The 26,655-nt window shown below is 41.6% G+C and overlaps 1 protein-coding gene across 2 annotated transcripts in view; it reads left to right on the top strand.

Annotated features, from left to right (window-relative positions):
* LOC126272356 (coiled-coil and C2 domain-containing protein 1-like) overlaps positions 1-26,655 on the top strand; it is a 97,593-nt gene that overhangs the window by 5,484 nt on the left and 65,454 nt on the right. For both annotated transcript variants that reach the window (XM_049975163.1, XM_049975164.1), the window contains exons 3-4: positions 4,266-4,381; positions 25,398-25,585. In XM_049975163.1, the coding sequence (XP_049831120.1) occupies positions 4,266-4,381; positions 25,398-25,585 (304 nt within the window). The remainder of the gene's footprint in view (positions 1-4,265; positions 4,382-25,397; positions 25,586-26,655) is intronic.

Here is a 26,655-nt window from a genome sequence, read left to right as displayed (position 1 = left end):
TCAGAACAGAACTTTCTGCTCTGTACACCAAGTAAACAATATTGTGAAAGTCATATTTTTAGTCAAAATAGTTTCTTCTTTTTTTTTTAATTTGACAGAGAATATTAATAAAAGACGTGGGAACTACTTAACAAGAGATTGGCAGCAAATTTCTCATTTATCATTCAACTTCAAACCAGATGTGATTTATGCTAATTAAAAATCTGGAACTGCCTTCAGGTAGCCAAAATTATTTCATTGTCTTATCATGATGTGTGACTTTATACATTTTCATTTTGTGAATCAACATATTATAAAATTTTGACTATTAAGTTTCTTCTTCTGTTTAGAAAATTACACAAGTGCCTGCATCAGTCATAGCTGTAAATAGTTGCAACCAGTCACTTAACTTGTTTTTAAGCCGTTTGGAGCTTATCTTCAAATGAGATGAACAGAAGGCATACATAAATATTGCCATTAGTTATGCTGTACGTGGAAATTATTCTGTAATATTCAGTGTTTGTATAAACAGTAGTGTCTATCCATGACGCACTTGTGTTCTGTCTGTAAGTTGGTGTCCATAATTAACGTGCTTTCAGTTGCAAGTGTTATATTTCATTAAGTAATTTACGAAGTGGTGCGAGCACATCAAGGAAATGTAACAGTAAAGAGGTATGGCTGACTCTTGAATTTGGTCTCTCTAATAGAAGTGGAAGACCACTACGATCTCATCTTGTCGTATGCCATGTAGTAAGAGAAGAGGTACAGTGGTTTAGGGCAGCCAGAAGCATTGGACTGAATACAAAAGAGTTATAGTGTGTTGATAAACTGAAGAACGAACAGTGCATGCGGTGGTAAAAAATGGCCTTTCCTAGAAGAATGCCTTACCTGCTACACAGGACGACTAAGAATCAGATTGACACCTAGCAGTGCAATGCAGTGTGCTGTAATTTCCACAGATTCTGTTGATGTGCATTTCTTGTGTTAGTTGGGACATTAAGCATGGAAACAACCAGTGACCTCAAAAATGACTTTTAATGTTGGAATGGGTGGCAAAAGGATATGTGTGGTAGTGTTAGTAGTGGTAGGCCTCCTGCAAATATGTGTCTAATATGTTTTTATCGGGATAGGACAGATATTGGTCATAGTCTTTCTGAAGGGACCACCATGCCTGAAATGATTAAAGAAAACCTAAATCAGGATGGCTGAACAAAGCAAATTCCACCCTCATAAGTATGAGGTCAGTGTCTCTAACTCCTGCACTACTTCACTCTGTTGGTTGCTATTGTACCATGTTTATATGATTACATACTGTTTGCGTGAGATAATATAAAACACAGTTTATCACTGCAGACACTATAGACACCCACTAGTGACTCCTGGACCATGAAAATGCTGCTATGCCCTCTGCACTCCCTCCAGTCCATCTGGATAAGTGATTGCAAGTCCATAAACATGCAATGGTGGCCCTTATACATCTTCGCGTCCTTTCCGCAGCCTGTCTGAAGAACCAAGTCAGCATCCCTGAATGATGAGTGATTCGTTGAGCTCAGGAGAATGCCAAGACCTTACTATGATACACTTTAGATCTTGGCACTTGATTTTCTTGTAAAAGAATTACGTTGTGATCATTTATTGTGATACAACAGGGTCACAATAACATGTTCCAGGCTATTATACTGTGGTTGAATGGATTTCACCTTAAAAACCTACATTCTGTCCCCACCTTTGGAGGACATTTTCAAGGGGGATTGTAGCTTTGTTGAATGTCCGATTCACGCCTTGTGAATCGGGCATTCACCAAAATTACGATCCCCCATGAAAATGTCGTCTGTAGATGGGGACGAAACGTTGGATTTTAAGGTGAAATACATTCAACTACAGCATAATAGCCTGGAACATTTTATTAATTGTGATATTTCCAGCCTTGAAAGTCTACATTCTACAATATGAGAGTGTGCTGTTGTCCCCTTTCATTATTAGCCACTACTATGAGTACTAAAAGTTTTTACTTTAAACTTTCAAGTCAGTTTGGATGATGCCATGTTCGACCATGAATAAAATTTTGTAACATATCTTTTAACACTATAAAGGAATAAAAATAAACCTATCAGTTTTTATTTCTGCACTTAATTGCATCTAACTTCTTGACCTTTCCTCATTTTTTCTGCTTGTGACGATAGTCTATTGCCGTGTCCTGAATGTTCATAACGTTATGGAAATTTCATGAGATAGACCTAGAACAGAATGTGTTCACATAATTACAAAGGTATTTGCATTGCAATTTGTTTTGGTCAACAATCGCTGCTTTGAATAATGATTTAAAAGGTTTCCACATTGGACACTGTAACGTAACTTTTCAGTCCATATTTAGTGTGAATCGTACTAGAAAGGAGCACATTCTGGAGAACTCTGATATTGCATCAGAAAGTGATGTACTGCATTCAGATGGTGATTTTTCAGTGTGATACAACTGGCGAAGATAGGTGTTACTGTCATTAGTTGACGCCTCATTACAATTCTTTCCACAATAATCTCAGGAGTCAAATGGTGCAACAGAGAAGATTGCAGCTAGAGGTAGAATGAAATGGAAGGTTGCTAACATGCTGTCGCCTGGTAGAAGGGCTGCTTTAAATGACCTGATGCAGAGATGATGATCCACTGCATATGCCTGCCACCAAGCGGATGACTCCATCATCAGTGCCTTTCAACTCCTTCTATGTTAATAAATGTTGTGTTGTGTAAAACACGCAGAATCAAATTCTTGGAGTGAAATAGCGTGCCAGTGCTATCAATTGAGTTTACTCCTGCCACGTAGTAGAAACATGTGAAGATTGGCTTCACTGGTGGAAAAATTGTCATGAGTTTAGGCAAGTTGCTGTTTCATGTGAAAAACAACGTTCTGATGGTGACGCAGTTGCGGAATTCATTGAAAATTTGAAAAAAAAGTCAGAAAATAAACTGGTAGTTGATCAGTTATACAACATTGATGAGTCTGGGCTAAACTATAAAATGCTGCCTCAAAAATCCATTGCCTCAAACAACCACAGGTATGACACTAGCATAGGACAGCTTGATCATTGTAGCATGGAGCAAGGCAAGTGGTGACCATAAATTGTAATGCTCAAATATAAGAAACCAAGAGCCTTAAGAAACATAAACATGACAGCAACCACTATTTATTACAAAAAAAGTACTTAGATGAATGGTAATTTCTTTAAAGGATTATTTTTTATGTGTTTGATCTGGCTGTTAAAAAGATACTTGAAATCCAAAAGTCTACCACCTCGTGCGATTGTACTGCTACATAATGCCCAAGTCTGAACTTCAACGGGGTGACATAAAAGCTATGACACACACACACACACACACACACACACACACACACACACACACATGCGCGCGCGTCTGCAGTCTCAGAGAGCTGAAACTACACTTTTCCATTGTTTTATTAAAACTCCTATGTTGTTTTATTAAATTGACTTTTTGTGAAGCAGCATATCATAAAAGTGGAGGTTGAGGTTTGAAGAAGTTGTTTTCATGATGAATACTGTATATGTGTCCAGAATGAGATTTTCACTCCACAGCACTTGCCTGCGAAAGGCAAAGGTCCCGAGTTCGAGTCTCGGTCCGGCACACAGTTTTAATCTGTCAGGAAGTGTCAATTTATGTGTCTGCTAATAAGTCTATAAGACAACTTTCCATTGGCTATTCTGAATTTTGAATGTAAAATTAGTTATTGATTACTCAGTAGATGTCTTAAAAAATCAGCTCCAGAATATCAAGTACTTCACAAGTATTGTATATCCCATTGTTCCAAATTTAGTATGTTATTTCTTATTATACTGATGCTTCTTTGAGGGGTTGTGCATGTACAAATTTACTCTGTCTAGATACAAATTTAACTGTAGTTATGTATGATGTCTTATGGTTTTGATGAGCTAGTAGTGTGATGAGTTCTTTGGATATTTGTAATCTTAACAGATTCTGTTGTTCAGATTTGGAAAGAAGTTTCAGTTTTCAAGTAGCTCCCTAATTTTGTTTGGGAACTTTTGGGCTTGAGTCATTATTTACTTTCTTCAACTTGTTATCCCTAAAAACAGTCTTGATGTTTTTTGATATGTTGGTTTCCAAGTCTTCTTTAATGAGAGTGTAATTGTTTGCATTTTTTTTCCTTTTCCATTTTATTTATGTTGAGTAATTAATTGCCCCTCCAAATGGATTTCATGTTAATCATGGTGTTAAAAATATAAACAGCTCATAAGCTTTACTATCTGCTGTTCCAGCTCGTCCAGCACCAGCAGTACCTCAGGTAAATCTGGATGCAATGGTTGCTGAAAGTCTAAAGGATATACCGTCTGATGAAGAGGTATCTGGGGATGATGATGACCCTGAACTTTTAGTAAGTGTTTTTTTTTTCCCCACAATAGCATGCTGTCTTATGATTGGCAGTCACATTAATGTTGTGTATAGCTCAGTTCTCTCTCTCTCTCTCTCTCTCTCTCTCTCTCTCTCTCTCTCTCTCTGTCTCTTAAACTTCATGTCCTTCTGAAGTGCATGTAACAAGCTATTTACAGTATGTCAGGTTTTAATGCAATAAATTTTCTATTGTCTGTGAAAGAAACATTTTAATTCGACCCTCTTATATAACATAACACAATTTGAAGTATGAGCAGGGTTCAGTGTTTTATTACTTTGTTTACTTTTTTGTGTAAGTGTTCTCCTATTAAATTGTTATTAAATACTTATTTTTTTGCCAGTTCAGCTATTAACAGTTCAAGTTTCATGGCACTTCTGAAATTTATCATCAAATATCAGTTACTATGATCCATAGGTCTTACACCCACCCATTCACCAATATTAATTCTTCCAATTATTAGTAGTAAGCAGTGTAATATGCTTTCTGTATAAATACCTCACAATATCATTTTCTCTCTCCTCTGTTAAGTAATTGTATTGTGGTTATTATACCTGCAGTAGAAAGAGATCCAATGGAAGAAAATAATGGTTGAATGCCCCTGGCTAAGGTGAGTGGTACACTTTCAGGATGTTCAACCAAATATGTATAGTGTTTTACTTTTTACTTCCAACTAATCCAGCAGGAATTAATTAACTTAGACTCTGAAACTTCTTTAGTCAGTTATTTGGATTTGCTATTGTGCACGTAGTCAACTCCTCCTAAGGAAGCATTTTTTTCCCTTTCTTTTTTGGCCATCATTATTAAGTTTGTAGTGAACTTTTCTCTTACTCCGCACCAAGTTCAACTGCTATTCATCTTTGGTTTTTCTTTTATTGTCAGTTTGTTGTTAGTGAATTTTGCACCAGGAGAAATACAGTAGGCCATCTACATCTGTTCTCTGCAAACCACCATGAGTTGCTTGGCAGAGGGTATGTCTCCCCCCCCCCCCTGTACCAGTTATTAGGGTTTCTTCCTGTTCCATTCACATATGAAGCGCAGGAAGAATGATGGTTTGAATGCCTTTGTGCATGCAGTAATTATTCTAATCTTATCCTTACATTCCCTAGATGAGCGATGCGTAGGGGGTTGTAGTATATTCATAAAGCAATCATTTAAAGCCAGTTTTTGAAACATTGTCAATAAATTTTCTTGGGATAGTTTACATCTGTCTTCAATAGTCTTCCAGTTCGATTCCTTCAGTATCTCTATAACTCTCTCCTTAGGGAGTAAACAAACCTGTGACCATTCGTGCTGCCCTTCTCTGTATATGTTCAATATCACCCATTGCCCTATTTGATATGGGTCCCACTCACTTGAGCTATATTCTAGAACTAGTCACATGAGTAATTTGTAAGCAGTCTCCTTTGTAGATTGATTGCACTTCCCCAGTATTCTACCAATAAACAGAAGTCTACCACCTGCTTTACGCACAACTGAATCTTATGTCTCATTTCATATCCCTACAGAGTGTTACACCCAAGTGTTTATATGAGTTGGGTAATTCCAACAGTGGGCCAGTTTTCCATCTCTGAACATTTAGAGCAAGTTGCCACTCTCTGTGCAATGTTGAAATCTTTTCAAGACCTGACTGATTATTTATGCAGCTTCTTTCAGATAGTAGTTCATTGTAGATAACTGCATCATCTGCAATAAGCTTGAGGTTGTTATGATACTGTATGCATGGTCATTAATGTACACCATGAACATCAAGGGTCCCAACATACTTCTCTAGGGTGCACCCAAAGTTACTGTCATCTGACAATGACTCTCCATCCAAAATAACATGCTGTGTCCTTCCTACCAAAAAAACCCTCAATCTAGTCATGAATTTCACTTGATACCCCATATGACTGCACTTTTGACAATAGATGTAGATGTGGTACTGAGTCAAGTGCTTTTCGGAAATAAAGAAATAGTGCATTACCTTGTTGCCTTGATCCAAAGCGTTCAGTATGTCATGTGAGAAAAGTGCGAGGTGGGTTTCACACGAGGGATGTTTTTGAAATCCGTACTGGTTGGCATTGAGAATGTCATTCTGTTACAGATACATCTTATGTTTGAGCTCAGAAGTCGTTCTTAGATTTTACAACAAATCAGTGTCAAGGATACAGGATGCTAATTTTGTGGGTCACGTCTAATACCTTTCTAGCTGACGGGTGTGACATGTGCCTTTTTCCAAAAACTGGGCACAGTTTTTTGTTCAGGAGACCTATGGTACATTCTAGTAAGAAGAGGGGCTAACTCGCCGCAAATTCAGTATAGAATCTGACGGGGATTCCATTGGGGTCTGGAGCTTTGTTTGGTTTTAACGATTTCAACTGTTTCTCAACATCACTGACACTAATAGTAATTTCATTCCTCTTTTCAGTGGTACATGAATTAAACTGGGGCAATTCTGCTGGGTTTTCTTTTGTAAAGAAACACATGAAAACGGAATTAAGCATTTCAGCTTTTGCTTTGCTACCCTAAATTGCAGTTCCAGTCTCATGTGTTAGGGGCTGGACACTAACTTTGGTGCCACCAACAGCCTTTACATACGACCAGAATTTCTTTGGGTTTTGTGAAATATTGTTGACAATATTCTGCTACAGTAGTCATGGAAGGCATCATGCATTGCTCTCTTGACAGCAAAACACATTTCATTCAGCATATCTCTCTATCTATAGCCATACACGTGGTTTTGCACCTCTTATGCAGTAATCTCTGTCTCTTTAGAATTATAGTGACTGTACACCATGGGGGTTCCCTCCCATTATGAACTCTTGCACTGAGTACATATCTATCTGGCGTATGGTCAATTATTCTTGAGCCAGAGTTGCTCTACATGCTCCTTACCTGTGCTGAAAGTTTCAATTTCCCCATTGAGATATGACACTACTGATTTTTTTTATCTATTTTACTGAAGATGTATATATTTCTGTTTGTTTTAGTTTTCCTTTGTACTTTTGTAATCATTGTTGCCACAATCACATTTCTATCATGAGTGGGATTCCTAACTATCTGTTCTAAGTAGTTGTCTGAGAAGGCATTTAGTAAAGTTTTACAGAAGGTATTATCATACCCAATACAAAGAAAACTGTAATTTTCCCAATTAATTTTACAGCCTTTGTGTGTTATTACAGCTTATTTCAGGCATCTTCTTTATTATTGCCTTGTTTCTTTTCATGGTTTCCATTCTCCTTTTATATTATTTTCATACAGTTGCATTATCTGTATTTTATTCTTTCATAATGTTACTTGATTGATTTGTGTATGTTGAGTTTTTTTATGCCTGTACTGTATTGTCTCTTCAAGTAAAATAGGGTGTTGTTTCTATTGGGAGTTCAGTTGTACCGACAAGAGATAAAATAGTGAAATATTTCGAAAATGCAAGCAACTGAATTTTACAGTTTTCATTTGTCTCAGCTTTGTATGATCATTGCAGTAATGTGATTAATAGTCACACCTGTTACAGTTTAGATTGTGGATGTTTTTGCAATTTTCTCCTGCACCCAGGCCCGACAATCCCCAGGATCCAGGGCATATGGAGGGCCCAAGTCTTTCCTCTAATTCCCCCGAGTGCTCAGTTAACAAATATCAGACTAATATTGTACATTTTTTATTATATAATAAATAAAAGAACATTACCCCAGCACTAGCATAGTCAATCTAGCTCTTGCTCACTTTATTATTCTTACAGGTCAGTTGCATACAATTCTATCTCGTTCTTATTCTTGAATGCACAACTTTTTCTTTAGAAATCTTGCACAAAAAACACCTTTGTTGTGATGGAGTCTAAACTGCACTTTTTGTAAATTTTGTTGGAAAACCTACCAAAACATTACCCTAACAGATGTACATGGCAACACCTGTAAAACATTATCATAATTTGGTAGGACTGACAACAATATTCAAAGCTAGGGAACTTCTGATTTGATCACAAGGTGATTTTACATGAAACACACAGAAAATGTTTTGCGTTCGAGACTAACACCAATAAAATACATCTGTGTGTATAATTGTCGTAGAAGAATCATAAAAGTGAAGAAATAAAATGTGAAAGAGGTACATGGGCCTTGTAAATGGTGGGAAGTAAAGAGGTAATGTTCTTTTGTTTGTTTGTAGAAGAGCCAACGTATGTGGGAAATTCCATGTTACTTTATATGGTATTATTTCTGATCAAAGAAGTTTGGCTTTCAGAGGTTCATCTCAGAAAATTGGAATCCACACAACAGAAATTTTCTCAGAGCTCTTGAGTCACTATGATCTATTTACTGTAAAGTACATTGTTGTTGTTGTTGTTGTTGTTGTGGTTTTCAGTCCTGAGACTGGTTTAATGCAGCTCTCCACGCTACTCTATCATGTGCAAGCTTCTTCATCTCCCAGTATGTACTGCTTAGCAGGTCAGAAATGGACAAGAAGCTGGAAAGTGTTACAAATGCATTACCTGTCAAGTGATACTCTGAATTTACATTTGTTTCTAGTTATGCCCATACAATAGGAGTGCCATCTTCAATTGTTGTTGGTTCGAATGATTATGACGGGGCAGTATTTCCTGCGTTATCTTTACTTAAACATGGAAATTTAAAAGTAGAAACAAGAAATAAACGAACTCTCTGACATTCATAAAGTGTAATGAGGAAAAAGGAGTCGCTATTACACATTCAGTTCGATCAGTACTTGTGAAACTCAGTTCCTGTCAGTGAATGTCATGGACAAGACTTTGAGGGGGTGTTATAAAGAAGCTGAGACACATTTTCTGTAATGGAGTCCTCTTGCAAAATTCTGTGTGCGCTTGTCATCACCTTACTTGGGGCACATCTGCAGCTGAGTGTTTTCTCGGAGTGATTCAACTTCTTTCACCTTTTCATTTGCAATCCACAGCAATGGGATATTCTGAAACAGTACATCTACATGGATACTTTGCATATTTCACTTAAGTGTCTGGCAGAGGGTTCATCAAACCACCTCCACAATAATTCTCCGTTATTCCACTCCTTAACAGGATCATTTTTCCCTACGTAGGTCGGCACCATCAAGACATTTTAGCATTCGGAGGAGAAAGTTGGTGGCTGAAATTTCGTGAGAAGATTGCCCTGCAAAGAGAAATGCCTTTGTTTTAATGATGTCCATCCCAAATCCTGTATCATGTTCATGACACACTCTCCCCTATTTCTTGCTAATACAAAGGGTGTGCCCCCCCTGCGGGTTCAGGGATTAGAATAGGCCAGTGGTATTCCTGCCTGTCGTAAGAGGCGACTAAAATTAGTCTCAAACGCTTCGGCCTTAATGTGATGGCCCCCTAAGGGGTTTGACCACCACCTTTCGAAATTTTCTGTTAGTGCTTACCATTTGGGGAAGGACGCGTTACATGGTGTATTATATATCCATGTTGCCCTCAGATCGGGCACAACCGATATTGTCATGGAGTTGGCGTTACACCGAGCTTCCGGCCACATCAGCTGCTGTGTGTTCTGGGCACCATACACGCCTTCCATTATGAACTTCCATCTTTGCCCTCCTGACACACATGGATATTTGACACCCAACATCCAGCATGGTAGCCAGTCCATTGTGGTGGGTTCGTCATGTACCCTCCTGGTGGTAGCCCCCTGACTACACAGGGATCGCACTGCTGATGCCTGCTACCTCCCCATGTATGCCGAGGGGTAGATGCCTATCCCTTGGGGCATTGGGACTCCCGGCAAAGGCCATCCTGCCAGGTGGTCTTTGCTGTGGCTGGGTGGCGCCTTTGGGGAGAGCCCCTGGTCGGAGTGGGTGGCATCGGGGCGGATGACCCTAAATGAAGCGTGGTACATCATCTCTCACTGGTGGGCCTCCACCAGCAGTCTCTAAGCGATCGAGGTCTAACCTCAACGGCAAGAAATACGAACCAAGATCATTTCCCTCCATGGCCACTTCATGGGAGGAACGTATGGCTAAAGAAGGCAGTGGAGAATGTTCACCTCGGTACCTTGTGTGTACGCGAGTTGATGGGGAATCGTTTATGTCAACAAAGCCCCAGTTTTTTGTGGAGCATTTAGAGGACAAGTTCGGGGAGGTGGAGGGCTTGTCCAAAATGCGCTCTGGTTCAGTACTCTTCAAAACAGCATCCTCTGCCCAGTCACAAAGGTTGCTCAATTGTGACAAGTTGGGGGATGCTTCAGTTAGCATCATGCTGCATAAGAGTCTCAACAAGGTCCAGGGTATTATATTCCACAGGGATCTTCTTCTGCAGTCCAATGATGAACTACGTGCCAACCTAGAACGACAAGGTGTTCACTTCGTCCGGCGCGTCCATCGGGGTCCGAGGGATAATCAGGTAGCCACCGGTGCCTTCATCTTGGCCTTCGAAGGTGATGTTTTACCTGAAAAGGTCAAGGTGATGGTTTACCTCTCTGATGTGAAGCCATATATCCCTCCTCCGATGCGGTGCTTTAAATGCTGGAAGTTCGGGCACATGTCATCCTGCTGTACTTCCAGCATCACGTGTCGAGATTGTGGACGTCCTTCCCATCCCAATACTCCATGTGCCCCGCCTCCTATCTGTGTTAACTGCGGAGAACACCATTCCCCCTGCTCACCAGACTGTTGGATCTTCCAGGAGGAAAGGAAGATAATAGAATATAAGACCCTGGACCGCCTAACCTACACTGAGGCTAAACGAAAGTATGAGAGGCTCCATCCTGTGGCAATGACGTTGACCTACGCCGCTGCTGCAACAACGGTTCTCCCATCATCACATATCAGCTCTAAGATCGTTAAGAATCCACCGGCCCCCTTGGCTGTGGGGGGCACTTCACGCCCTGTTGCTCCTGCTCCATCTCCTTCAGGAGCTGCACACCCCCAACCATCGGGGACATCAGTTCCCCCTTCCCAGCCAGAGAAGAGTAAGACTTCTTCGGCTACCCTTGCCAGGAAGGGGTCCCTTGGGGACCTTCCTTTAAAAGTTCCGACAAACAGAAAAGCAGACGCCCGCAAGCGGCTGAAACAACCGCTTGTCCCTGGTCGTAGGGCCTCACGGTCGTCGTCCGTCCCTGAGACTGACCCAGTGAAGCCCTCCAAGTCTGAACAACCGAAGGCACAGCGAGAGAAGCAGAAGAAGAAGAATAAAGTCCCCAAGACTAACGACATTGTAGTGGCGCCTGTCCCACCGCTTCCTACAAGCTCTGCGTCTGAGGAGGAGGGGGAGATTCTGACGTCCGCTGAGGACCTCGATCTCGCCGGTCCCTCAGACACCATGGATTGCACACACAGGTGCTCAATCAGAGGCAGCAGGTGACCCAGCGGTGTAATCTGCCTTCCCAGTCCCGTCACGCCTTTCTCAGACATGGACAATACCACCCTCCAGTGGAGCTGCAGCGGTTTCTTTCCACCATCTAGCTGAGCTCCGACAACTTATCAGTCTTCACCCTTTCTTCTGCATTGCTCTTCAGGAAACTTGGTTTCCAGCAATGCGAACCCCCGCCCTCCGTGGCTATCAGGGTTGTTATAAGAACTGGGCAGCTTATGAAAGGATGTCTGGTGGCGTCTGCATCTATGTCCTTAACTCTCTTCACAGTGAGTCTGTCCCTCTACAAACAGCTTTAGAGACTGTCGCTGTTCGGGTGTGGATGCCACAGGCTGTTACCGTCTGCAGCCTGTACCTGCCACCGGATGGTGATGTCGTGCAGCGTGTCCTGGCTGCGCTGATTGCCCAATTGCCGCCACCTTTCTTGTTACTAGGTGACTTCAACGCCCATAACCCTCTGTGGGGTGGGTCAGTGGCGACAGGTCGAGGTGCCACCGTTGAGCATTTATTGGCACAGCTCGATCTTTCGCTTTTAAATAATGGTTCCTTCACACACTTCAGTCTGGCGCATGGCACATACTCCGTCCTTTCGACTGTAGCCCTAGTCTCTTACTGTCTGTTGACTGGAGTGTGCATGACGACCTGTGTGGTAGTGACCACTTTCCGATCTTTCTGTCACTGCCTCGGCGACACTCTTCTGGGCGCCCTAGCAGATGGGCTATGAATAAGGCTGACTGGGACTTGTTTTCCTCCACTGCCGCTATTGAGCCTCTCTCTCATGATGACATTGATGCTGTGGTTCAATCGGTCACCACCAGCATTGTTACTGCCGCCAAATCTGCCATTCCCCATTCTTCTGGGTCCCCTCGGCGGCGGACTGTGCCTTGGTGGTCGCCTGAGATCGCTGAAGTGATTAAAGATCGCCGGCGTTCACTCCAGCGTCACAAGTGACATCCCTCCATAGACCACCTTATCGCCTTCAAACAGCTGCGCACAAGCCCGCCTCCTTATCCGCCAAGGCAAGCAGGAGTGCTGGGAGCGGTATGTGTCCACCATTGGCCTCCGTGTCACTCCATCGCAGGTCTGGGCCAAGATTCGACGCGTCTACAGCTATCGGACCCCTGTCAGCGTCCCTGCGCTCTCACTGAATGGAGCTGTTTGTACTGACTCCAACGTCATTGCAAACCGCTTGGCAGAGCATTTTGCTATGAGTTCCACTTCTCCGAATTACCCCCTGGCCTTCCGCTCCATTAAAGAGCCGATGGAATGTCTGAGTCTTTCATTTCGCACCCACCATCCAGAATCGTACAATGTTCCATTCAGTGGGTGGGAATTTCGCAGTGCCCTAGCCGCTTGCCCTGATACCGATCCTGGGCCAGATGGCGTCCACTGTCAGATGCTGAAACACCTTTCAGTGGACTGCCAGCGATGGCTCCTCGACCTTTGCAACCATATTTGGGTCGAGGGTGAGTTTCCGTCGCAATGGCAGAAAAGTATTGTTATCCCCATTCTGAAACGGGGCAAGAGCCCTTTGGAGGTGGACAGCTACCGTCCCATTAGCCTCACCAACATTCTTTACAAGTTCCTTGAACGGATGGTGATCCTGTGCCTGAATTGGGTACTGGAGTCTCGGGCCTTCTGGCTCCGTCTCAGGGTGGGTTCCGTAAAGGCCGCTCCGCCGTCGACAATCTGGTGAGCCTGGAGTCGGCCATCCGTACTGCCTTTGGCCTTCGTCAGCACCTGGTCTCTGTCTTTTTCGACATGCGGAAGGCGTATGATACGACATGGCGTCATCACATCCTTTCTACGCTTCATGGATGGGGTCTTCGGGGCCCTCTGCCGATCTTTATCCGCAATTTTCTGTCGTATCGTACTTTCCGCGTGCAAGTCGCAGCCTCCCATAGTTCCTCCTGAGTCCAGGAGAACGGGGTACCACAGGGATCTGTCCTCAGTGTCTGCCTGTTTTTAATTGCGATAAACGGGCTCGCTTCAGCGGTGGGAAATTCTGTCTCCGCTTCCCTGTATGCTGACGACTTCTGCCTTTACTACAGCTCTGTTGGCACGTCAGCTACAGGGCGCTATCCGTAAGGTGCAGTCTTGGGCTGTAGCTCATGGATTCCAGTTTTCGGCAGCCAAGACCTGCGTTATGCATTTCTGCCGGCGACGCACTGTTCACCCAGAGCCGCGGCTTTATCTTGACGCTGAGCTTCTTGCAGTGGTGGAGTCACATAGGTTTTTGGGGGTGGTTTTTGATGCTCAGTTGACTTAGCTGCCTCATATTCGGCAGCTTAAACAGATGTGTTGGCGGCATCTCAATGCTCTTCGCTGCTTGAGCCACATCCGCTAGGGCGCCGACCGATCTACCCTATTACGGCTGTACCAGGCGTTAATCCAGTCTCGTCTGGATTATGGGAGCCTGGCTTATGGCTTAGCATCCCCATCTGCATTGCGTGTGCTGGACCCAATCTTCCACAGTGGGATACGCCTTGCCACTGGTGCTTTCCAGACCAGCCCTGTGGACAGCATACTTGCGGAGGCAGGTGTCCTTCCACTGCGGTTACGGCACCAAAGATTGCTGGCCGCTTATGCTGCCCATGTTTTCAGCTTTCCATCTTCCAGAATGTCGGTCCAGAGCTGGATGTACGATCACGGTCCGCGTCAGAGAGCTTCTCTCCAGGCTTGGGGCTTTACCTCTTCCGCCTCCTTTCCAGGCACTTCTGTGAATACCCTCTTGGTGTGTGCCTCGCCCTCGCCTTCAGCTGGAATTGGCACAGGGCCCCAAGGACTCTGTCCCTCCAGAGGCCTTCCGCCGCCACTTTCTTTCCATCCTCGCAACATATCAGGGCTCTGGCATTGTTCACACTGACGGCTCGATGGTTGCGGGTCGTGTCGGTTATGGGCTAACTCTCGGGGACCATTCTGAACAACGTTCATTGCCGGCTGGTAGCAGCGTTTCCACTGAGCTGGTCGCCATCTTTCGTACCCTAGAGTATGTCCGCTCCTGCTCAGGTGAGTCCTTCGTGATATGTAGCGATTCCCTGAGCGGTTTACGATCTCTCGACCAGTGTTTCCCTCGTTCTCATCTGGTGATGGCTATCCAGGAGTCCCTGCATACTCTTGCCCGTTGCGGCCACTCTGTGGTCTTTGTTTGGACCCCAGGCCATGTTGGGATACCCGGCAATGAAAATGTTGACCGCCTGGCGAAAGAGGCCACCAGTACACCATCTCTGGACATTGGCCTCCCGGAGACTGATTTGAGGGCATTCTTACGTTGCAAAGTTCTCTCACTTTGGGACGCTGAGTGGCGCGGTCTGACCACCCCTAACAAATTCCGTGCCGTCAAGGAGACGACGACTGTGTGGCACTCCTCCTTGCACGTGTCTCGCAAGGAATCTGTCGTCCTCTGCCAACTGCGCATTGGGCTCTCACGGATGACCCACGGCCACTTATTGCGCCTTGAGGACCCACCTCTATGTTGCTGCGGCTCCGTTTTATCTGTGGTCCACATTTTATTGGAGCATCCGCTTTTAGCTGTGCTCAGGCAGACGTTCGCACTGCCTGACACGCTCCCTGCCCTTTTCACAGATGACCCTGCTATGGTGGGCTTAGCTTTGCGTTTTATTCGGGCAGGTGGTTTTTATCATTTAATCTGAGTGTTTACGTTTTAATTTATTGTTTTGTGTTGATTCTGGCCTTTGGCCTATGGTTTTAAACTCAGTTTTTAATGTGTTCTCGGAGGCTGGCTTTTCCTTTTTTTTTGTTCCTATGGTCGGCCAACCACCGTCACACTCTGTGTGATTTTAGTTTGTTTTGTCTGGTCCTTATCTACGTTTCTTTTTTTCTGTGTCATCTGTCTCCTTTTCTGTTGGACATTTTTTATTCTCTGTGGGTATTTTTAGTATTTGGAAAAAGGGACCGATGACCGTAGTAGTCTGGTCCCTTGAATCCCCCAAACCAACCAACCAACAAAGGGTGTGCCCTTCTGTGAGCTTCCTCGATGTACTCCGTTAACCCTATTTGGTAAGAATCTCACACTGTGCAGCAGTACTCCAAAAGAGGACGAACAAACGTAGTGTAGGCAGTCTCTCTAGTAGATCCAGGGTCTATACGACGTGAGACAACCGGGAGATCTGGGAAAAACCCGGGAATTCTTTCATCCAGGAAAACCCCAGGAATTTTTTAGAATTCTGGGAATTTTTCATTGTTTTAGTTTTCAGTTAAATTTTTTTAATTTTGACTGGTAAGAACCAATACTCTAACAAAGTATGTTACTGTATCCCTTTTCTGCAGAATAATACTTCAACAGTAAAACATAAACGAGAGAAAAAAATGAAAATAACTTAAATTGCAAAGGAAATGTGCCATATACAACAACAACAACAACAACAACAACAAACAGTGCTCATGCAAGTGTCTGCCAACAGCAAAATGTGTCAAAGGCTTTAGGAAGACTATGCAATGCTTCACAACAACAAATTGTCTCCGACTAGCATGAAGTCACAACTGTTTACATTAGATTCGTTTTAGCAGTTAGGAGCGGGCTCATGCGCATGCACAGTTGAGTCACGTTTGTGTAGTAGATTCTCCTGCTTCTGGCTACAGGAATGTGGCCGTTGGCTGTGCAAGCAGTCGCAGCAAAGTGGGCGCCAAATTCATATTCTTGAGGAAAAGAAACTTGTTTCACAAAGAACCTAACATCCAGCGCACATTTGCCTATCGATTATTCATATGATTTTGAAATACTTCCCTGTTGGTTTTTGAACATTTTTGAACCCATTTTAAGTTGATTTCTGAATAAATCATAAGTTGATTTTTTAATGCATGCGTAGTGTACGTGATGTCTGTGTCAGGAGAAACCTTGTTGCATCTAGAAGTAAACTTTCCGCAGACAAAAGGGGACGGGGCTGTACAAGCTGAGTGGAGTAAAGCTGAATGGATGATTGCCAATTGCTGTCTGATCATGCGGTTGATTGGGTTTGTGAATGATCAGTATTGTTATAATTACTAGTGAAATCCATAGATTCAGACTACCAGAATGGAAATAAACGACTGACAGGAATTACAGGTGAGAAAGATGTATCCAAGAAAATGAAATTTTGACAGAAAATGTTTGGCCAGATCGCTATGCTAGTAAGGACCAGTCGTACAGTCCTTGGCTAGCAGCCGCTTAAGTGCTATTCTGGACGTAACGTGGAAAACGAACACGTAATAACGCCTAACCGGAAAATAATAGTGGGATTCTGGCTGGGTTAGTGTAATTAATCGACAAACAAATTTTGACAATGGCAGGAATCGCTACAGAATTGGTGATGACAAGATTGTTTATTAGAAAGAGGAAGGAGAAGAAACGGGGACATCACACAAATTATGGAAGAATAAGACGATTCCAAATTTATATAAAAATTTCGTGATACTACTTTTCGATCTCATGCTTGAGATATGAATGAAATGTGAAACTATTTCCTATCATAAATCTTCTAGTTTGCGGTAGGCCTAATAGGCATTTGATATTGGTACGTCGCGAATTATATTCAGTCGCATTATAAAAGTGGCTATTTGTGCCAAAACAGTCTGGTTTATTTGGTGTGTATTACAAAATTGATGCAATATTAGAAAGGCCTATTTTAAAAATCAACTCTTTGATGATGAGCCATATAGAAGGATTTCAAACTGTGAAGACATATATGTCCTTATTAAAAAATTTTCTGGCTCATTTGTGTGATATATCTTAAAGTGTAACATGCACAAAAAAGACCAACATTATATGTGAAGGCTTAGCTTCTCTTCCAGCTTATTAACCTTAGAGACCAATATTATATGCGAACACTTTGCTTTTCATGTAGCAACACTATGTATATTAATTTAAACTATCAACTTTTCCTGTTTGTGTGTTCGTGCTACTTAACAGTGATGTTGCTGTTGGCTGACTACATCACATGTCCTATGCTCTGAATATCTCCTGTCATCGGCTGGTGAGATCACATGACATGAGCTATGACTGGCTTACAAAAGCACTTTGCAATCTCGATTTCAGTGATTCGGAAAGTAACAAGCGGTGTTTGGTGGAATTCCAATGTATACTTTCATAATACAAAAATATGCAGCGTACATGTTGCTGCCCATGAAATATATTTCCAAAACGTGCCTTTTTCCCTGAGTTTTGTTTTCGAAAGTGCCGGGAAATTCTACGCCTGTGTATAAAACCATAACCATTAAAAGGATTCGTAAGGGAAAATACACTGTCACTTATTATAACACGGAAGAAGTTTGTTTTCACCTGGGAGAAAGTGTATTTTTAACCAGGAAATCCGGGATTTTTATTTTCTTGTTCGCGTATACACGCTAAGATCCATTGCATTTCCTAAGTGTTCTGCCAATGGAAAACTGTGTTTGGTTCACTTTCCCCACATTATCTGGTGATTCCTAGGTATTTAGTTGAATTTACGGCCTTTAGATTTGTTTGGTTTATCATGTAACTGAAATTTCATGGATTCCTTGTAGCACTCATGTGGATAACCTCACACTTTTCATTATTTAGGGTCAACTGCCAATTTTTGCATTATATAGATATCTTTTCTTATGTTGGAAGTTCTTCATATTCCATGTTTGATACCCATTGGAGTGCTCAGGTGGTACAGGTTTCTTTTCCTAGTAGGAGATCTTTCACATGTTAAGTAGTGACTTAAATTTGGCTAAAAGTGTTGGTACTAATTGCCTACAGAATCAATTTACTACAAGCCCAAAATACTAACATGGATATTGAGGTTAGGAAATCTTATTTAATAACTCAGAAGATCTTTGCAAAAATTGGAACACCAATTTCCCTGAATCTAAAGTTATTGCCAGAGCAATTAATACTAAGCCTGAATTTTGAGAGGTGCACACTAAGAAGAGGAAATCATTTCATGATGATGAGAAGAGGCATGAAGTGACAAATGTAAATTCAGGAGATATATTTAAGATAAAAGGTTTTTATATCATAATTGGAAGTCTATAACTTGAAAACCTGATGTGAAAACATGCTGATTGTAGATGAAACATGTGGGTTTTTATAGAAATACACAAAGATCAGGTCACGAAGACATTCAAGTTATTTATTCAATGTATGCCATAATGGTGCCACCATGACAAATTTAGAATAATAAATTAAATATTTGAAAACTATTCATATTTCCAACTCTGTACACTTGCTATGAAACAATTAGAGCACTTTAATAAGATTTCCAAATGTACATATAGCTATGCGCATCTTTTAAGCTCTTCCATGGCTGTAGCTGAAGCAGAAGGGTCCTTCAGCACTCTGGCTCATGTAAAAACTGTGTCAGAGCAACTATGCATCAATGATGTCTCACGGATTTGGGGACCTGTGCAACTGAGTATTTGTTGGCAAGGCAGCCAGACTTTAATGTTGTAATTCAGATATTTGTTGAATCAAATGCCTGCAAAGAGCCATTGGTGACAATATTGTAAGCAAATACTTCGTAGTATACTACCCATTCCATAACTCACTGTGGTTTACATGCGAGTGCATTGTAATGTGTGGGCATACAAGGGAATGAGCGGGGACAGAACATTCCATATCACAGCATTTCTGTCAAGACATTTTGTCAATGTACAAAGCAGGATATAGCCTTTTGTTTTAAAGTGAAATTGAAGTAAATTAAACAAATCCAAAAAATAAAATTAAATGGTGTGTACATGCATATTACAGTAATTCATTATAGAATAGTATTTGAAGTCAAACTTGTAAGTTCATCAGTTGTATCAATTTTGTCTTTTGTCTTGGAGGTCTTGGTTGAGCTATCATCCAGTTCCTGAGCTGCGCTGGTCTTGGTTCCTGATAACTGCCTTCATCACTACTTTTCAAACCAATATTTATCACTATTCTTTCAGTCTCATGTTCCATGAAAGCATCATCGCTCTGGTACTTACTTGATACACTTTAATTTAACCTTAGCATGCTCACTCACATTTCTTCTGGTTGGTGTATTCTTTCCAAGCCATGGTGGGAAATTCAAGACATGGATTTTTACAATTGTTGTTTCTCTACATTCCAAATGATTTTGACATTTTTCTTAATAAAGCAGTGTCCAGCAACGTGTCGTTTTGAACTTGTATTTGGATGAAGGAAACTGTATATTCTAATAAAAGTGCTGGAAGGACTTCATTACAAAATGAATGTGGAATTTAGTGCATGATCTTAACAATGGCACGTCACACAAGTACACGATAAACTGTTTTCCTAGTATGAAATTATTATATGCAGACAGAAGAAAAATTGCAACACCAGGAAGAAGTTGTGTGATATACACAAAAGTTGGTAAGTGTGTTTCTGCAGTTGGAAGATGATGTCTCTTAAAATTTCCTATCAGTCATGTAAGAGTGGGGTTAGTAATGCCACTGTGAGGATGCAAATCAGGCTTGCTTTAAATAGGTGCTGTAACAGTTGTGGGTGTTAATTACCTTTGTGATTGGACATGATGAGTTGATCTCACTCAATAATGCCTTTAAGGTAACAAAGAGGCCATTAACAACACGTCGGGGAATTTGAATGAGGTCATCTAATAGGGCTACAAAATACTGGATGTTCCATTTGTGATATTGCAGGAAGACTTGGCACAAATGTAGCCACTGTACATGATGGCTGGCAGCGGTGGTCACAAGAGTGTATGGTCGAAAGAAGTTCTGGCTCTGGACAGCCATATTGCACTTTTGAGAGGGAAGATCACCACATTTGGCGTTTAGCTTTGGTGCATCATGCTGCATCTGCAACAGCAATCTGAACGGTAGTTGGCACCACAGTGACACAATGAATTGTTACAAGTCAGGTACTCCAAGGACAGCTCTGAGCCCAGAAGTCCTGTAGCAAGCATTCCACTGACCCAAATCCACCACCATTTCTGACTTCAGTGGTGTCAAGTGTGAGCTCATTGGAGGGCGGGATGGCGGTCTGTTATGTTTTCTGATGAAATATGGTTCTGCCTTGGTGCCAGCTATGACCTTGTTTTGCTTAGGAGGCGGCCAGTTGCGGGCCAGCAACCAACCTGTCTGCATGCTGGACACATTGGAAGTATGCCTGGAGTCATGGTCTGGGGTGCGATTTTGTATGACAGTAGGTGCACTCTTGTGAGTATCCCATGCAACCTGCCAGTCGGGTGATTGATTCTGTTGTGTTGCCATTTATGAACAGCATTCCAGTGGGTGATTTCCAGCAGGTACTGCTCGCTCACATGCTGCTGTTATAATCCATGTGTTGACTTGTTGTCTTGGCGTGCTTGATCATCAGATCTTTCTTCAGTTGACCACATATGGAACATCATCAGATGACAACTGCAGGCCATCCACAAACAGCTTTATCCGTCCCTGTATTGACCAAGTGCAACAGGCATTGAACTCCATCCTACAAATTGATATCCAGCACCTGTACAACACAATGCATGCATGCATGCTTGGATTCAACATCCTGGTGGTTACATTGGATATTAATGTACCAGCATTTCATATTTGTTATGGCTTATCTCACACTTACGTTAACCTGTGTCTTGCAGTTTTAATCACTTCTATATGTTACCTTGATAAATGTATCCCCAAAATTTAATTACTCTTCGTTAATTTTTTTGTGTTGTGATTTTTTTCCGTAAGTGTATTTAAATATAAAGAAATTGCAAATACAGTTCTTCCTGCCACAGTGTGTTCTAATTCTGATTGGAAATGTGTGTAGAAGTCATAAATGTGGTTGCAGAAAATGTGCTCAGAAAAAAATTATCTACCGTAGGCAGGAAATTTAATTTTCAGTGTCAGTTCTGTAATTAGGAAGCCAGTCTTTCTGCGTTTTCATAGAAAAACAATGTTATGAATTTTGATACGTGAACATAAGCGAAAAATTTCTTAGAAGAAATTCTGTGATGTACAATAATAGGTTAACATCAGTCGTTCATTGTTTCCACGGGAAAATAGCAGCTGAAACAAAAGCATAAAAAATCTAAGTTATGGCACTAGCTGTTGTACAGGAAATTTGTAGACACTGTATTATTGGTAAGCAGTGTTTATATTCATGTCCTCTATGACATCAGAAAAGTAGGAACAGTTACTCTTATACACCTGTATGTAAATCTTTTACACTGTGTCAGGATAACTCACACTATTTCCTCGGGGGCCTATGCTTTCTAAATGCAATGTGGTAACGTGCCGCAGTCTGAATAATTTCCTTGAATGTTTACGAGCTCTGTAGTACAGGGTACACTGCACCCAACATGCAACCGAAAGTGGTGCCCGATGATACACGTGTGTATACTGTTGCGCTCTCTGATTCAACCCAATATGCCATGAATAATTGTTTGTCTTCTCGAATTCCACTAGCAGTAAGTCATGCAACATGTATGCCATTGTATACTCTACGTTTGGGTACATACGTTTAGTGTGTAATAAGAAATTATATAAAGGGTTATCCATTGATAGTGACCGGATAAGATATCTCACGAAATAAGCATCAAACGAAAAAACTACAAAGAACAAAACTCGTCTCGCTTGAAGGGAGAAACCAGATGGTGCTATGGTTGGCCCTCTAGATGGCGCTGCCATAGGTCAAATGGATATCTACTGCTTTTCTTTTTTTTCAATTTTTTTTTTAATTGGAACACCCATTTTTATTACATATTCGTGTAGTACATAAAGAAATATGAATGTTTTAGTTAGACCAATTTTTTTGCTTTGTGATAGATGGTGCTGTAATAGTCACAAACATATAAGTACGTGGAATCACGTAACATTCCACCAGTGTGGACGATGTTTGCTTCATGATACATTACCCGTGTTAAAATGGACCGCTACGTATGCCGATCGGTATCCTGGACGACATCACCCAAGTGTCTGGACTGATCGCCGGATAGTTAACGTTATTTACGGAAACAGGAAGTGTTCAGCCACATGTGAAACGTCAACCACGACCTGCAACAAATGATGACTATTACAGCGCCATCTATCACAAAGCGAAAAAAGTGGTCCAACTAAAACATTCATATTTCTTTACGTGCTACATGGATATGTAATAAAAAATGGGGGTTACTATTTTAAAAAAAAACACAGTTGATATCAGTTTGACCTATGGCAGCGCCACTAGCGGGCCAACCATAGCGCCATCTGGTGTCCCACTTCGAGCTAGACAAGTTTCGTTCTTTGTAGTTTTTTCGTTTGATGCTTATTTAGTGAGATATTTGGCCAGGTCACGATCAATGGACCACGCTGTATATTGTTTTGCGTATTTCCAATATTCTCATTGTGCTACATTTAAATCATGTCAAACCTTCTTTAAAATAACGATAAAATTGGATTCCTATATTTGGAGATACGGCCTGATCGTACATCCTGACCCGGGACCAGTCCTGGCTCTCAGTGGCCCTGCCAATGTCTTAATCTTGGTTTCTGTGTTAGTAAGTGACCATGATAGGAAGGTGTTTCATGTCTAGAATTTCTGCTTTCTGTAGGTGAAACAATGTGTAATCAGTTGAGGGTTCTTCCTTCAGGAAGAAAGAGAAGTTGACCAGAGAAGTTTCGAAATAACCCTAAGTTGAGGTGGACCTACTGCTCTCTTTGACAGCTTCTCCATCATCAGTTCCTCCCTTGTCCCCACAACCTGCCTCATCCACCCACCTCCATCCTTTCCAACAAGCCCATCTTCTCTTGGTGAAGAAGGGACATATAGCTCATAAAACTAGGATTTTTGTTACAAATATGTGTTTTTATTGGCAAGGAATTGCACCTTTTGAAGGTAACCACTGGACATCCAACCTACCTCTTTGTTAGGTAGTAGTTTTGGTTTACATTGTACCTAGGAAAACAAATTATGGTAGACTTTTATCTTCACCTGCTTTTTTTAGTCATGGCATTGGAGCTGCCTTTCAGTGGCTTGATTAGTTCTTGGCTACTTGGAATCTGCGTATAATGATTTTTGACAAATGTGCTGGTCAGACATTTTTGGTAAGGTCTACAACTGCAAAATGGCTGAACTCGGGAAACAGATTTTATGAAAGCAAGCCTAATGGACAAATAAATAAATTAATGAATGAACAAAAAAGCAAGCCTAAGAGGCACACTCAGAGGTGTAGCAAGGTCGCCTAGTGGGAGAACCTGTCACTCCATCCTACACCCATATACATATTGGTCACTCTTATATCTGCTTTCTATCAAACCTCCTTTGTGGTGTCTTCATGACACTGGGAATGTTGTTAAAGAACCAATCGTAGAACCACACAATTGACCCAATGACAAAAAATTAACAAAGTGTGTTTTTTATAGAAAAAGGCGTAAGAAATTTTATCTGATTGCCTGAGGCGTAGGCCCAGTGCCACTGTAATGCAATATTGGACTTTATTTTGTTGCTTCTCTTCAGATATTTTGCAAATCTTTGTAAGATTTGCTCCTGCACATGAACACTTGAATCTGTAGTTGCTATTTTGCTGATGCATCCACATGCAGCACAATAATACATGTTCGCTCCTTTTGTCACGGGGAATATCTGCTTCTTTGACTCTAGGTAATCCTATTTGATCACCTTAACAATGTTGAGTATCATTTTTGTCCAGCCAAAGTAAAATGTAGCAAGCAACTGCTACCAGTATTGTAAATGCTGAGGCACAGGGCTTGGTTTAATGGTGTAATATCTATTGGTGGTAAAACTTCCTGCCATAAACACGCACATGTAAGATCATAGACCCCATTCCAGGGGTATACCAAATATAATGGTAGTTGTGTCGTGTTTCACGCCAATTGCACAATGGTCAGAGCCAATCAGTTCCCAGTATCAATCTGTGTGGCTATTTAACTTGCGCCCCAGGGAGTTAGTGGCTGTTAGTATCCAGTCTGGGCGTGTTTTGTACAGAGTTCGTGCTAGCAGCAGTTTGAAGGGAGCAGTTGCAAGTCTGGAATCAGCAGTCTACAGTAAACAGTTCACAAGGATAGCAGCCACTGCAACCACTATCAGTCACTGACATTGGCAACTGACTTCTCTCTGTGTGGTCCTTACTTCTGAAAAGTGGCTGTAGTGTGTATTGAACTTAGTCTCAGTTTGGACAGATCCATATTAGTGTTCAACTTTGATGAGATGTTATGGTTTGTGCGTGTTGCAATAAATGAGCATTCATGTACAATGCACTAATAAATTTGCTAGTGGTGTTACAGAAACCAGTCACTTCAGTAGTGCTATAATAGAAAACAGACATCTACACATAAAGATGCACTGTTCTTCAAACACCACTTTTTTTCCTGTACTGCCTGTTTTTAGGAGGCCACATCAATAGCCCTGTTAAAGGCAATTTCTTTTTGATTTGAATATGTTGCTGGATGTTATATTGCGATTAACTTCACTACCTTGCTAGAAACCTAATAAGCTACGTCTTTTTAGCCATCGATAATACTGAATGTGCAAAAGACAGTGATTTGTGTAAAGCTTAGCCGAGCAGTCTAAGGTGCTGCAGTCATGGACAGTATGGCTGGTCCCGGCGGAGGTTCGAGTCCTCAATCGGGCATGGGTGTGTGTGTTTGTCCTTAGGATAATTTAGTTTAAGTAGTGTGTAAGCTTAGGGAATGATGACCTTAGCAGTAAAGTCCCATAAGATTTCACACGCATTTGAACTTTTTTTCTTTTCTTTTGTTGTGTAAAGCTGTTTATTCCTAACAGTCTCCTTCTCATAGCATGAACTTGGCACCTTGGCTGAAGAGGATACTGTGATGGAAGCTGAGAAGCCGCCAAGTACACCAGTAGCACCACCTAAAAGAAATGAAGGAAATCCATTGGTTACAACGCTCGAAGAAAGACTCAAAATGTATCAGGAGGCTGAAAAGAATGCAAAGTCAGCAGGAGAATCTGCAAGAGCTAGAAGGTAAACAAACCAAAGATCATACCTTGGGGCACATACCAGTTGAAATAAAAATGTATTGTCACAGGTAACTGTAGTAAGGGTGATGTGGGTAAGTCATAAATATTAAAGACCTTCAGGGAGAAATGGAAGAACAGGAGGTTACTGAAATAAGAAATATTACCAGAAAAATGAGTAAGTTATCTAAAAGAAAGCAAGCAAGCAAGCATTTACTATATTCAAGCATTTGCAGGAGGATTTATCCATTGGAGAAGAAACCTCAAGTGCTCTCTGCTGCCTTAGGCTGACAGCTAATGGAGCATACCACTTGATAGATCACTCTGAACTGCTAAGTTAATAAATAAAATTATGGATGCAATTTCAACTGGGAGAACAAGCAATTAGTGTACTTTTTTGGAGAACAATTAGTGTACTGTTTTGGAGAAAAAATATCTACAAACAAAGTAGAAGTTGTAGGTTAAATTCAGTGGAAACCAAAACATTCCACATCACTTTGCTGGACAGAAACAAGAAAGAATAAAAAGCTGCAGTGTCATTAATGTGACTCTACCATCACAGTGGAGTCAAGACCTACATGGAGGAGGTGCAATTTGTAACACAGCAGAAACCACCATGCATATGTTTACAAGAAACAGATATGAAAGAGTTGTCTGCTTTCTCTGTAAAGAGAAGTCGAGAATAAATTCAGTGTGTATGTGCGGATGGATGTGTGTGTGTGTGTGTGTGTGTGTGTGTGTGTGTGTGTGTGTGTGTGTGTGTGTGGGCGCGAGTGTACACCTGTCCTTTTTTTTCCCCTAAGGGAAGTCTTTCCGCTCCCGGGATTGGAATGACTCCTTACCCTCTCCCTTAAAACCCACATCCTTTCATTTTTCCCTCTCCTTCCCTCTTTCCTGACGAAGCAACTGCCAGTTGCGAAAGCTCGTAATTGTGTGTGTGTGTTTGTGTGTTTTGTTCATGTGCCTGTCTGCCGGCGCTTTCCCGCTTGGTAAGTCTTGGAATCTTTGTTTTTAATATATTTTTCCCATGTGGAAGTTTCTTTCTATTTTATTTAAAACTACTGTGTAATCTAGAGA

This window comes from Schistocerca gregaria, chromosome 5 (genome assembly GCF_023897955.1).
Source record: "Schistocerca gregaria isolate iqSchGreg1 chromosome 5, iqSchGreg1.2, whole genome shotgun sequence".
Taxonomy (NCBI): domain Eukaryota; kingdom Metazoa; phylum Arthropoda; class Insecta; order Orthoptera; family Acrididae; genus Schistocerca; species Schistocerca gregaria.
This window is presented reverse-complemented; position numbering and strand designations above follow the sequence as displayed.